Source organism: Panulirus ornatus, chromosome 46 (assembly GCF_036320965.1).
Source record: "Panulirus ornatus isolate Po-2019 chromosome 46, ASM3632096v1, whole genome shotgun sequence".
NCBI classification, from domain to species: domain Eukaryota; kingdom Metazoa; phylum Arthropoda; class Malacostraca; order Decapoda; family Palinuridae; genus Panulirus; species Panulirus ornatus.
In genome coordinates, this window is record NC_092269.1 from 10,446,833 (window position 1) to 10,460,653 (window position 13,821).

Below are 13,821 nucleotides of genomic sequence, written 5' to 3' on the forward strand. Positions count from 1 at the left end.
GTGGTGGGATGAAGAAGTAAGATTATTAGTGAAAGAGAAGAGAGGGGCATTTGGACTATTTTTGCAGGGAAAAAATGAAAATGAGTGGGAGATGTATAAAAGAAAGAGGCAGGAGGTCAAGAGAAAGGTGCAAGAGGTGAAAAAGAGGGCAAATGAGAGTTGGGGTGAGAGAGTATCATTAAATTTTAGGGAGAATAAAAAGATGTTCTGGAAGGAGGTAAATAAAGTGCGTAAGACAAGGGAGCAAATGGGAACTTCAGTGAAGGGGCCTAATGGGGAGGTGATAACAAGTAGTGGTGATGTGAGAAGGAGATGGAGTGAGTATTTTGAAGGTTTGTTGAATGTGTTTGATGATAGAGTGGCAGATATAGGGTGTTTGGGTCGGGGTGGTGTACAAAGTGAGAAGGTTAGGGAAAATGATTTGGTAAGCAGAGAAGAGGCAGTAAAAGCTTTGCGGAAGATGAAAGCCGGCAAGGCAGCAGGTTTGGATGGTATTGCAGTGGAATTCATTAAGAAAGGGGGGTGACTGGTTGGTAAGGTTATTTAATGTATGTATGATTCATGGTGAGGTGCCTGAGGATTGGCAGAATGCTTGCATAGTGCCACTGTACAAAGGCAAACGGGATAAGAGTGAGTGCTCAAATTATAGAGGTATAAGTTTGTTGAGTATTCCTGGGAAATTATATGGGAGGGTATTGATTGAGAGGGTGAAGGCATGTACAGAGAGTCAGATTGGGGAAGAGCAGTGTGGTTTCAGAAGTGGTGGAGGATGTGTGGATCAGGTGTTTGCTTTGAAGGATGTATGTGAGAAATACCTAGAGAAGCAAATGGATTTGTGTGTAGCATTTATGGATCTGGAGAAGGCATATGATAGAGATGATAGAGATGCTCTGTGGAAGATACGAAGAATATATGGTGTGGGAGGCAAGTTGTTAGAAGCAGTGAAAAGTTTTTATCAAGGATGTAAGGCATGTGTACGTGTAGGAAGAGAGGAAAGTGATTGGTTCTCAGTGAATGTAGGTTTGCGGCAGGGGTGTGTGATGTCTCCATGGTTGTTTAATTTGTTTATGGATGGGGTTGTTAGGGAGGTGAATGCAAGAGTTTTGGAAAGAGGGGCAAGTATGAAGTCTGTTGGGATGAGAGAGCTTGGGAAGTGAGTCAGTTGTTGTTCGCTGATGATACAGCGCTGGTGGCTGATGCATGTGAGAAACTGCAGAAGCTGGTGACTGAGTTTGGTGAAGTGTGTGAAAGAAGAAAGTTAAAAGTAAATGTGAATAAGAGCAGGGTTATTAGGTACAGTAGGGTTGAGGGTCAAGTCAATTGGGAGGTAAGTTTGAATGGAGAAAAACTGGAGGAAGTAAAGTGTTTTAGATATCTGGGAGTGGATCTGGCAGCGGATGGAACCATGGAAGTGGAAGTGAATCATAGGGTGGGGGAGGGGGCGAAAATCCTGGGAGCCTTGAAGAATGTGTGGAAGTTGAGAACATTATCTCGGAAAGCAAAAATGGGTATGTTTGAAGGAATAGTGGTTCCAACAATGTTGTATGGTTGCGAAGCGTGGGCTATGGATAGAGTTGTGCGCAGGAGGGTGGATGTGCTGGAAATGAGATGTTTGAGGACAATATGTGGTGTGAGGTGGTTTGATCGAGTAAGTAATGTAAGGGTAAGAGAGATGTGTGGAAATAAAAAGAGCGTGGTTGAGAGAGCAGAAGAGGGTGTTTTGAAATGGTTTGGGCACATGGAGAGAATGAGTGAGGAAAGATTGACCAAGAGGATATATGTGTCGGAGGTGGAGGGAACGAGGAGAAGTGGGAGACCAAATTGGAGGTGGGAAGATGGAGTGAAAAAGATTTTGAATGATCGGGGCCTGAACATGCAGGAGGGTGAAAGGAGGGCAAGGAATAGAGTGAATTGGATCGATGTGGTATACCGGGGTCGACGTGCTGTCAATGGATTGAATCAGGGCATGTAAAGCGCCTGGGGTAAACCATGGAAAGTTCTGTGGGGCCTGGATATGGAAAGGGAGCTGTGGTTTCGGGCATTATTACATGACAGCTAGAGACTGAGTGTGAACGAATGGGGCATTTGTTGTCTTTTCCTAGCGCTACCTCGCACACATGAGGGGGGAGGGGGATGTTGTTCTATATGTGGCGAGGTGACGATGGGAATAAATAAAGGCAGATAGTATGAATTATGTACATGCGTATATATGTATATGTCTGTGTGTGTATATATATGTGTACATTGAGATGTTTAGGAATATATTTTTGAGTGTGTGAACGTGTATGTATATATATGTGTATGGGGGTGGGTTCGGCCATTTCTTTCGTCTGTTTCCTTGCGCTACCTCGCAAACGCGGGAGACAGCGGCAAAAAAAAAAATAAATATATATATATATATATATATATATATATATATATATATATATATATATATATACATATATATATACATATATATATATATATATATATATATATATATATATATATATATATATATATATATATATATATATATATTCTTTTCTTTCAAACTATTTGCCATTTCCCGCGTTAGCGAGGTAGCATTAAGAACAGAGGACTGGGCCTTTGAGGGAATATCCTCACCTGGCCCCCTTCTCTGTTCCTTCTTTTGGAAAAAAAAAAAAAGAGAGGGGAGGATTTCCAGCCTCACGCTCCCTCCCCTTTTAGTCGCCTTCTACGACACGCAGAGAATACGTGGGAAGTATTCTTTCTCCCCTATCCCCAGGGATAGAAAAAAATATATATATACATATATACATATATATACATACATACATATATATATATATATATATATATATATATATATATATATATATATATATATATATATATATATATATATATATATTTCTTTTCAAACTATTCGCCATTTCCCGCATTAGCGAGGTAGCGTTAAGAACAGAGAACTGGTCCTTTGAGGAAAATCCTCACTTGGCCCCCTTCTCTGTTCCTTCTTTTGGAAAAAAAAAAAAAAGGAAACAGACGAAAGAAATGGCCCAACCCACCCCCATACACAATGTATATACATACACGTCCACACACGCAAATATACATACCTATACATCTCAATGTACACATATATATACACACACAGACACATACATATATACCCATGCACACAATTCACACTGTCTGCCTTTATTCATTCCCATTGCCACCCCGCCACACATGGAATACCATCCCCCTCCCCTCTCATGTGTGCGAGGTAGCACTAGGAAAAGACAACAAAGGCCCCATTCGTTCACACTGTCTCTAGCTGTCGTGCAATAATGCCCGAAACCACAGCTCTATTTCCACATCCAGAACCCACACAACTTTCCATGGTTTACCCCAGACGCTTCACATGCCCTGATTCAATCCACTGACAGCACGTCAACCCCGGTATACCACATCGATCCAATTCACTCTATTTCTTGCCCTCCTTTCACCCTCCTGCATGTTCAGGCCCCGATCACACAAAATCTTTTTCACTCCATCTTTCCACCTCCAATTTGGTCTCCCACTTCTCATTCCCTCCACCTCCGAGACATATATCCTCTTGGTCAATCTTTCCTCACTCATTCTCTCCATGTGCCCAAACCATGGGCCATTCTTCTGTTTCCCGGCACTTCCCTGCTGACGTGGGAGACGGCAACCAAGTACAATAAAAAAAAATAATATCTGTTTTCACTACACTCCGTCGCCCTCTCCCGCGTCAGCAAGGTAACACAAGGAAACAGATGAAAGAATGGCCCAACCCACGCACATACGCTCTTATACATACCTATACATTTCAACGGTATACATACATTTACATACAAAGACATATATACATATACACAACACATGAACATATTCATACTTGCTGCCTACATCCATTCCTGTCGCCACCCCGCCACACATGAAATGGCACCCCCTTCCCCGTGCACGTGTGTGAGGTAGCGCTAGGAAAACACAACAAAGGCCACAATTGTTCACACTCAGTCTCCAGCTGTCGTGTGTAATGCACCAAAACCAACTGGGTAACACCTGCCTTCTGCTAGCGTGTATGATTAAGGCTGAGGACCCTATTCCTGTAAAATACAATCCCACAGAAGGTGAATGCCTGTATTCTCATAATCCATCTCATGGACATGGGTACAGAGCTTATATATATATATATATATATATATATATATATATATATATATATATATATATATATATATATATATATATATAGTTACTGAAATGGCCTTGATTGCGGCATTCATTTGCGTGTCGTCTCGGCTAACATAAAAAAATAAATAACGCACGATTGTCTCCCTCACTGTTTCCATTGCAGAGGTTTAAGGAATACTTTCAAAGCATATACGGAAGACGGAGCTTCAGCTTGAGACCCGTCCTCGTACAACCCAAGAGTCGAGGGTTCATTACCCTCAAGTCCAAAGATCCTAAACAACATCCAAATATTGACCCAAACTACCTCAGTCATCTGGATGATGTAAGAACCCTTGTTAATGGTAAGTTGTAAGTCCAGGCTGATTTTCACAAGTGCAGTGGTATTAAGAACATTTACCTATAAGATGTTACTCGTAGTCATTTGTAGTTTCTTGCCATTATGATGATATATTAATTGATGATCAAACCTGACTACATTCCCTGATCAACATTGGATTATTCTTCAAGTCAGATATGGTAAATAAACGTTATCTGGAATTCCTCTTCACTCTTTCCGAAAATTCAGCTGCACATCCCCTCAACTCCGCCATTATGTAAATAATAACAATATAGCAATGGAATATCTAAGTCATACTCCGCAGACCTAGGATCCTGTGATTTTGCTTGGATTGCTCTTCAACAAAGCAACTCTGTGCACAATGTTAATCCAATCCCTGTACAGAGTACCTACACACGTAGAGAGGATAAATTGGTCTCGCTTTCAGCCTTCTTAAATTCAACGTATAAGCAGGTTACCATGTCAACTCCTGTCTCTGAGTTCCTTTCTCCTTACTACAGTATTACTTCAGTAAGTCTGTTGTATATACTGTTGTGAAGTGTGCTCATGGGAGGTGGACGCTTGTGTTCTTCTCTTATTAGGTTATACAGCAACCAGCAGACCACCAAGCGATGCATCACATTGTTGGCTTCGGTTATTCCGCAACCAAACTGAAGAACTTTTGACCCAATGTTTTTTTGTTTTTTTTGCTTGTACTTTTAAAAAGCGTGTCTATCATTAACTTGAAGAACAAGTAAGACATTTACAAGCCAATATACCCAACTTTGAACTGGGTAGCAGTAGCTGTGATTGAAACCTTTTGAAAAGAAATTGTACAAATTATGTTTCTAAGTCTATAGGTAGGATGATGCTGCTGTTTCCACTAAAGCAGCAGGTTTTTCTTTCAATCTTCATGGCATATCTCATAGCCTTCTGTAACGGCTGTCTTCTTACAACCGTAATCCCTCACTCTTATCTTCTCTCTACTTTGTCCCGTTGCTTTTCCTCACTCTCTTATCTTCTCTATTTTGTCCCGTTGCTTTTCCTCCACTTATTGATATCAACTCGTTCAGACAGTCTTTCATATTACTATTCTTAACAACCCCTTAGGACAGAACATAATGTGCCACTGACATCTTTCTTGGTTCTATACGTACTATAACTTTCTTCGTTCCTTATCCGCTTCATTCTTGCGAACAAATCCCTTTCAAGAATCAAACCTTAGTTTTTTTGTGTTGTATTAAGTCCTTTAGAATATCTTCTACCCTACATAAATCACTGTCAAGTTGTTCATGAATATACTTGGCACTTGTCGCTTTAGAAGCAAATTCTTTCTTTCCCTGCAGGAATAAAGTTTACGATGGCGCTTGGCAACACCTCCGCCTTTACTGACGACCTGAAAGCCAAATTCCATGATAAGGTAACACACATACCTCACCAGGTGCTGGTAACTGACACATAATTAATACTTTTTTGTATTTTAACTAAACAGTGATTTATCGTTTGGGGCCTCGAAGAGGATCACTTACCACTTCAGTCTTTAGGTCTGCAGAGCATCGATCTAAATTACTAATGTATTAGGTAAAAATAATAACGTAGAAGGTTAAGAGCTGAATCAGTGATGATAAGTTTAAGGCTCTTAACACTTGAGGTCAAACATGTCTTGACCTAATAAACTGAATTTCTCTTACCATCTTCTGTTTGAGGACGGTGACAGCATTTCCTGTTGCATTACAACCTTACTAACATACCTTTTCAGTGTGTATTTCATTTGACTCTGGGTTTCTTATATTCTCCCAGCTTACAATGCAATCTTGTAATCTCTCTGTATTCATTTCCTCTTCATATCTATATTACCTAAAATTATTCATTACTTTATGAAACACACTCTTAAGGTCCCTTCCGTATTTTCTGGTGATACTTTTTCCTGGGAATTTCTGCATTTATCTGAGGTTTTGATCCTTCTGCTGCTGAGTCACGTCACATACAAACAAGAAAATGGGTAATACCATCCACACCATTAGTCTTTCTTCTATAAACATACTACTTCCCATCTTTCTCTGTAATACAATGATCAATGTTGTCATGTCCGGGAATAAATCATCCCACGATGATCATCTAGTGCCAGTGTAAAAGGGGTACTAAGAATGTCAACACTCTAACAAAAATAATAAATCAGTTATGTTGTATAAATGAAATACGAATAAAACTAAATTACTGCATTACACTAAGTAGATACAGTTCTATCTTAAACCTGAATCCTCAAATACCTCAAATATAAAGAAACTAAAGAGTCTGCTGATAGGATATAAATTGACACCGCTTCAGCTAGGCTATGGTTCAGACCGACTGCGTCTACAATGACCCACCTGCGCCAGACTATCACTAAGGTGTGAGATAAATTACGACGCCATACGGCCTTCCAACACAACAAGGACAGCCCTGGGTTCTGCATGGAACTCCCAGACAATCACTGGAGTCTTTACGCTGTATTTTACGATGCTAGTAGTTAGCACAGTCCACGAGAGACTCCGCTCTGCTTCCACCTCAGCTGACGTCCTCGAGGTGAACCACTAAGTTACTGATGACAGGTATACACCACATCACAACAGCGATTCTCCAAGAGAACAAAGTATCTGCAGTTCAGCGGCTGCAACAAAGTATCATACAAACACACGTTGTTGTACTACAGTCTTCCTCTGCTGTGTCACTTTACGTTAAATACTCACAAATTAGGAATCTTTTGGTGTCCATACGAACAGTTCACTTATAATCTAATACAATTTGAGATTCCTCACACAACAGCTACGAACAAATGCAACCACACAAATGACAATCTGCTTACAACTGACACTTGTCATGAGCAATACAACACTTAGCATTCATAACTCATCACTAAGACAAAACTTTGATATCAGACCTTTGTTGCAGACATAAGGAGACTTGCAATTCATGAAGGTAAGTTTGTCTAGCAATTTAGGAATCTCATAAAGACCACAGACTGGTGTTGCAATTGTTCAACCTCGTTTACATCCATTGTATTATTATTATCATTATTATTATTATTATTACTATTATTATTATTATTATTATTATTATTATTATTATTATTATTATTATTATCATTATTATTATTATTATTTCTATTATTATTATTATTATTATTATTATTATTATCATTATTATTATTATTACATGCTCCACATGTAAGGTGATAAGGTCTTCGATGATGATACAGATTAGTACCTCCTCCCTCGCGCTGCAATCATACGCAGGCGGAGTCCGATAACACCTGTATTATCAACAGACGACCACTAACCATGCCCCCCACATGTGGAATACATGTGAAAGGTTAAGCAAGGTCAATTAGAAACATTTCACACACAAAAAAAAATCGGTCTAAATGTTTGTATCTTTGTGTCCCTGTTAACTTATACCATCTCTCTTTTTGCTACAAGCCACTTCCTGGGTGTGAGGACAAGGCATATGGTAGTGACGCCTACTGGGTATGTTACGTACGTCACATGGCCACCACCACCTACCATTTTGCTGGTTCCTGCAAGATGGCTCCAGCCTCAGACCCTTTCGGTGTAGTAGACCACACGCTGAGGTAAGTTTCTTGCACGGCTGGTATGACTAGCCATGCAGGGAGGACTAATCATAGCTGGTATGACTAGTCAGGGCAGGGATGACTTGATCCCAGCCATAGTAGGGATGACTGATTCTAGCCATCGCAAGATTGCCTAAGCACAGTAGACATGCAAAGTATAATAGCCCACTTCGTACAATAGGGTCATTAAGTACAATATCCCACTAAGTACAAGAGCTTATTAAGTACAATAGCCCAAGTAAAAAAAATGAGTACAATAGCTCAGTAAATACAACCACTAAAGACAATAGAACCCCTAAGCACAATAGGACCACTAAGTTCAATAGGATCAGTAAGTACAATCGCCATCTAAATACAATAGGACTACTAAGTACAACAGTTCAGTAAATGCAATAGCCAACTAAGTACAATAGGACCACTAAGTACAACAGCCCATCAAATACAATAGCCAACTAAGTACAGAAGAACCCTTAAGCGCAATAGCGCACTAAGTACAATAGGACCAAGTACGTACAAGAGCCAAATAAGTAAATAGGACTACTAAGTACAATATCCCACTAGGTACAGTAGGAACACCAAGTACAATAGCTCACTAAGTACAATAGGACCACCAAGTATGGTAGCCCACTAAGTACGATGGGACCACTAAGTCTCTCACGACCATTAAATCTCTCAGGTCTGACAAGGGGTCTCTCAGCCCACACTGAACATGGTTAGGGGTCTCACAGCCCACACTGAACACTGTTAAGGGGTCTCTCACAGCCCACACTGAACACAAGGGGTCTCTCATAGCCAAGAACCTGAGACCATGTTCTCCCTGCTGCAGAGGAATAACTTATCCCTAAAAAATCCAGGGAATCATAGCTCCGAATTTTCACTCAAAAAGTGTTACTTGTTGACACAAAAGACATGGAGGATGGTAGGTTGTCACTGAAACTGAAAAGCACGTTAAGTACGACGAAAGAAAGCTATATTAATATCTTGGTCCCAAAATTGTATCAAATTTCCTACAGCCAGCAGAAACTCATGGGACGGTATAGTGAAGACATTATTTCAAAGGTTTCCACAATCCTCGTGTAGAGCGGTTGATGAGTTCCTGAAAGAGCTGTTCGAAAGAGCGGCAAGAGAGGATATAATTCCCAAAGGAATACACTCCTAACCCGAAATGTACTGGATATAAAAACTTTTATAACGTGTCGAAGGTAGAAATTACATGTTAAAACAATATGAATGTATAAAACATTAAATAAACCTGAAAATAAGAACTTATGTAAATCACACAGAATAATATATTTGAATTAACACTTGCCAATGAGACGGTAGAGTCTTACACGGAGGAGACGGTGGGTGTTGGTAGCTAGATGAAGGATGGAGGAGCGTGTGTATAAACACCTCATGACTGACATCACCAGATGTTTACACGACAACAGTAGCTTCTGCAGCAGTTGGTGAGGAACAGATGTGTTCGTTGGCGCTTAAGGTTTATGCTGAACTTTACTCATTCTTAAAAACTTGTTCAGTGAAGTCTTGTTTCTCTAAATCATTCGATAGCATTCAGTTGAATAATCACAGTTCCTGCAAACACTTGAGCGGCGCCAACTTACAATGGCTTCTGTTATGAACGATCGACCGCACTTCATCAGTTCAGCTGAACATTTCTTCATTGATCACTGGACTGTGATCAGATCTTCAGTGGCTTTTTACCTCATGATCGTCACCATCCAGCCTGAGCAAGTCTTCATTGGAGAAAGATGTATCACTCTGGGAAAACAACAGCTGAACCTCATCACCTTCCTCGACCTCACAGACCCAGTGTGACTTGGTCATCGCATCACCAGCAGGAGAAGCATCCTGGCCGGGTGTTCCTCCAACACTCTCCCATGTAGAGAGTTTGATCTCATCCCACGACCATCCAGTCTTCTTCATGACGTTTATGATAGCAGTGATTCTCCTGAATTCTTGTGTGACTGACTTGTCTCGTCTTTGTGCCCCATGAATAAGCTGAGCAAATATCATGTGGTTATACACCTTGGTCCACGAGCTGAGTTAAAGCCGTGATGTTTTGTGTCAGCTGTTCAGTCCTCACGTGATCACACAAGATGCCTTGTGGGTAATGTTACAATGGTCGGGGTATCTTGTGTACAGCAGATATAAACCAACCAAGATCGAGCCCCTTCCACTTACCCATGCTCTCTTACTGGATTGCAACACTTCAGGAATGGAATCCTTTATATCCCTCAGATTTTCGCCATGATACATGAGCAAAGGCTTCAACCCATTCATTAAGGGGGTATCACCCCATTCATTGAGAGGGTACCATCTCATTCATTAAGAGGGTACCATCCCATTCATTAAGGTAGTACCACTCCATTCATTAAAAAACTGTCCAAAGAATGCGATTAACCCAAGCACCAGTTTCAGGTGTGGGAGATAATTCTAAAGCCAGACCTCACTCCCACACTGTACGCACGGCTCAGGCTCTTTATGGAGATGGTATAGGGGAAGTGCAGAAAGAAACATATCTCGAGATGTTATCACTAAATATGTAATATTGACCGGAGGAACTGCATGATAAGGAAAATGAATGGGTGAAATAGAATTGAGATGGTGAACTAAAATCTGTGGCGCTACATGGGGCAGTGTCCGGACGCGTGTTGTCTGGTTTAACCTGCAGATGGCGTTAGGTTCAAGCTGCCAGTACTGGTTACCCGGAGCGGTGATGGCGGAGTGATACCTGGTTCCTGGTGTGACTGGTCTCCGACCTTGGTGGGGTCTGACCAGAGGATCAGCTGAGGTGGAGCCAAGCTCAGGCGCCTGTGTCAGGGTAGGAGGGACACGTGTAGTATTCACATGCGATGCTGAGAGAATTCTGGGTGTTTCCTGAGGACGTTATATTCTAATTAGCTAATTTGACTCTTTATCTTGTTAAAGATCTGAATAGTTCAGTCAGGGATGGAAATCTGTAATGTAAATCATTTTTGTTTTTCAAAAATGTCTAAATGATCACGCAAGTGGAATTTGGATGTATACAATAACGAGGTTTGTGCAGGTTTACGGAAGTTCAGATTTTGCATTATAATTCAGGCGAGAAAACTTTAAAACAATGGTCATAAGATCAGTTTGGCCTGATAGCAATACCCGTCAGATAATATTCATTAATCTTATCTTCCATGTGAGGCAACTTTTGAAACTGTTACTGGTATTACGAAGTTAATATTGTGACTAAAACTGCAGTTCTTATCAAATGATAATTATACTGATGTTCTGCGTGTCAGTTAACACCTGTACAAATCGGCCAAACACATGGGCTCAATGTGGCTGAAGGTCTGTAAAAGTGAAATTTAGTGTTCAGAAAGATGTCTGAATATTCTATAGAATGAAAAAATATGTAAGATCAATTATCAGTTATAAGTTTACTTAATCATTGTATTTATATTTAATTTTAGCAAAATATTTTGTTCCATAAACTTGGATTTTCTCGTACATTTTTCCCATAAATGTTAAGTAGACAGACCAACATTCCCATGCGCTACATACATAGAGTGTATATGGTCTTAGAATTATGTCTAACACCTGAAGGTGTGAAAAATTCTACAGAAGTTGGATGTAATTCATGACGGCCTTAATGACCCTGGTAGTTTGATTAGGCCAAAACAAACAACCAACCAGCATCTTGCGTTAATAACTGGTTCTGGTGAGCATTTCGGTCTAGACGCCTCTAGTCGTCCATCACCAGCCCCGTTAGTACAGCAGTTATTAAAAAGTCACATTTTTTGTTGCAGGGTTCGTCACGTGTCCGGACTGCGTGTGGTGGATGCCTCTATCATGCCTGTCGTCACCACTGGCAATACCTACAGCCCAACCATCATGATCGCTGAGAGAGCTAGTCACCTCATAAAGCAATACTGGACAGGAGGAGTGACACTTGCAGAGTCAGGACGAAATGTCTGAACCCAGCCGATGTGACGGTCGTGAAATACACTGCTCAGTGATGGCCTCTCTGGTCTCGGCCTTCAACCAGTTAATACCTGTGACTCTGTGACCCCTGGCTTTGGACCAGACACCACAGGCGACTTTGTGATTTTGACCACTTGAAAGCTAAACGCTCAGATTTCGCTTCAGGAGATATCTCTAGCCAATTAAGTTTGCCAAGCGGACTTGCAGCAATAATGGAGATGCGTAGGGCCAGGAGAATACAGCAAGACAACCGATGGACATAAGTAATGTCTTCTGAATAGGAAGACATAAAACAAGTTACTGGGGCAGTGTAAGCCATCTCCATAGGACCCTAATAGACTGGAGTTGTACAGTGAGGTAATGGAACACTCACCAAAAGTAGATTATAAAGGAGATATAGATATTCTCATGATAACACATAGCCAAAGATGTAGACAGCTATTTAGAATATGTAAACTTTAAGACACCAACCGTTCTTAAAACCTCACTTATACCTGACTGCAACAGGCAGGCATGACGAGCAATATTTCGTCGTACAGTATTTGTGTAACTAAAGACATTATTATACACAATGAAAGGTTTCTTAAATTGGAGATAAATCTACGTCATGTGTGCTCAAGACGTGAGCAAACCTGACGCCCTAGCAATACAATCATAACATCCCTGATGATCATAGTCTGGTTGGATCCAGACGACTCAGCTAAGTACCTTGATCGGCTTCAATATCCATGAATACAAACCACCCAGAAATTGTCAGTTTTATTATGAATAAATGGTAGGTTCTAACTGTCTTGTACCAAACAAAAGAAAATGAAATTTCTTTTGCATTATTAGTCCTGATTGGATCAAGGTACACTTTGTATGATTCATACAAATTGTCATATAAACTAATTAAAAGTTTGTCAAATTCCTTACTTCAGATACATGAAATCATAAAACACACACACACACACACACACACACACATATATATATATATATATATATATATATATATATATATATATATATATATATATATATATATATATATATATATATATATATATATTTTTTTTTTTTTTTTTTTTTTTTGCTTTGTCGCTGTCTCCCGCGTTTGCGAGGTAGCGCAAGGAAACAGACGAAAGAAATGGCCCAACCCACCCCCATACACATGTATATACATACGTCCACACGCGCAAATATACATACCTACACAGCTTTCCATGGTTTACTCCAGACGCTTCACATGCCCTGATTCAATCCACTGACAGCACGTCAACCCCGGTATACCACATCGATCCAATTCACTCTATTCCTTGCCCTCCTTTCACCCTCCTGCATTTTCAGGACCCGATCACACAAAATCTTTTTCACTCCATCTTTCCACCTCCAATTTGGTCTCCCACTTCTCCTCGTTCCCTCTACCTCCGACACATATATCCTCTTGGTCAATCATTCCTCACTCATTCTTTCCATGTGCCCAAACCACTTCAAAACACCCTCTTCTGCTCTCTCAACCACGCTCTTTTTATTTCCACACATCTCTCTTACCCTTACGTTACTTACTCGATCAAACCACCTCACACCACACATTGTCCTCAAACATCTCATTTCCAGCACATCCATCCTCCTGCGCACAACTCTATCCATAGCCCACGCCTCGCAACCATACAACATTGTTGGAACCACTATTCCTTCAAATATACCCATTTTTGCTTTCCGAGATAATGTTCTCGACTTCCACACATTCTTCAAGGCTCCCAGGATTTTCGCCCCCTCCCCCACC

General features: G+C 40.5%; 1 protein-coding gene across 3 annotated transcripts in view; it reads left to right on the top strand.

The window, feature by feature from the left end:
- Positions 1-12,991, top strand: part of LOC139763131 (glucose dehydrogenase [FAD, quinone]-like) — a 64,243-nt gene extending 51,252 nt beyond the window's left edge. For 2 of the 3 annotated variants that reach the window (XM_071688824.1, XM_071688825.1), the window contains exons 11-14: positions 4,334-4,511; positions 5,833-5,906; positions 7,945-8,096; positions 11,879-12,988. In XM_071688824.1, the coding sequence (XP_071544925.1) occupies positions 4,334-4,511; positions 5,833-5,906; positions 7,945-8,096; positions 11,879-12,047 (573 nt within the window). In that variant the 3' untranslated portion in view covers positions 12,048-12,988. Of the gene's footprint in view, positions 1-4,333; positions 4,512-5,832; positions 5,907-7,944; positions 8,097-11,878 lie in introns of all 3 variants that reach the window. The other variant, XM_071688826.1, reaches the window with a different exon arrangement.
- Positions 12,992-13,821: the final 830 nt, after the last annotated feature.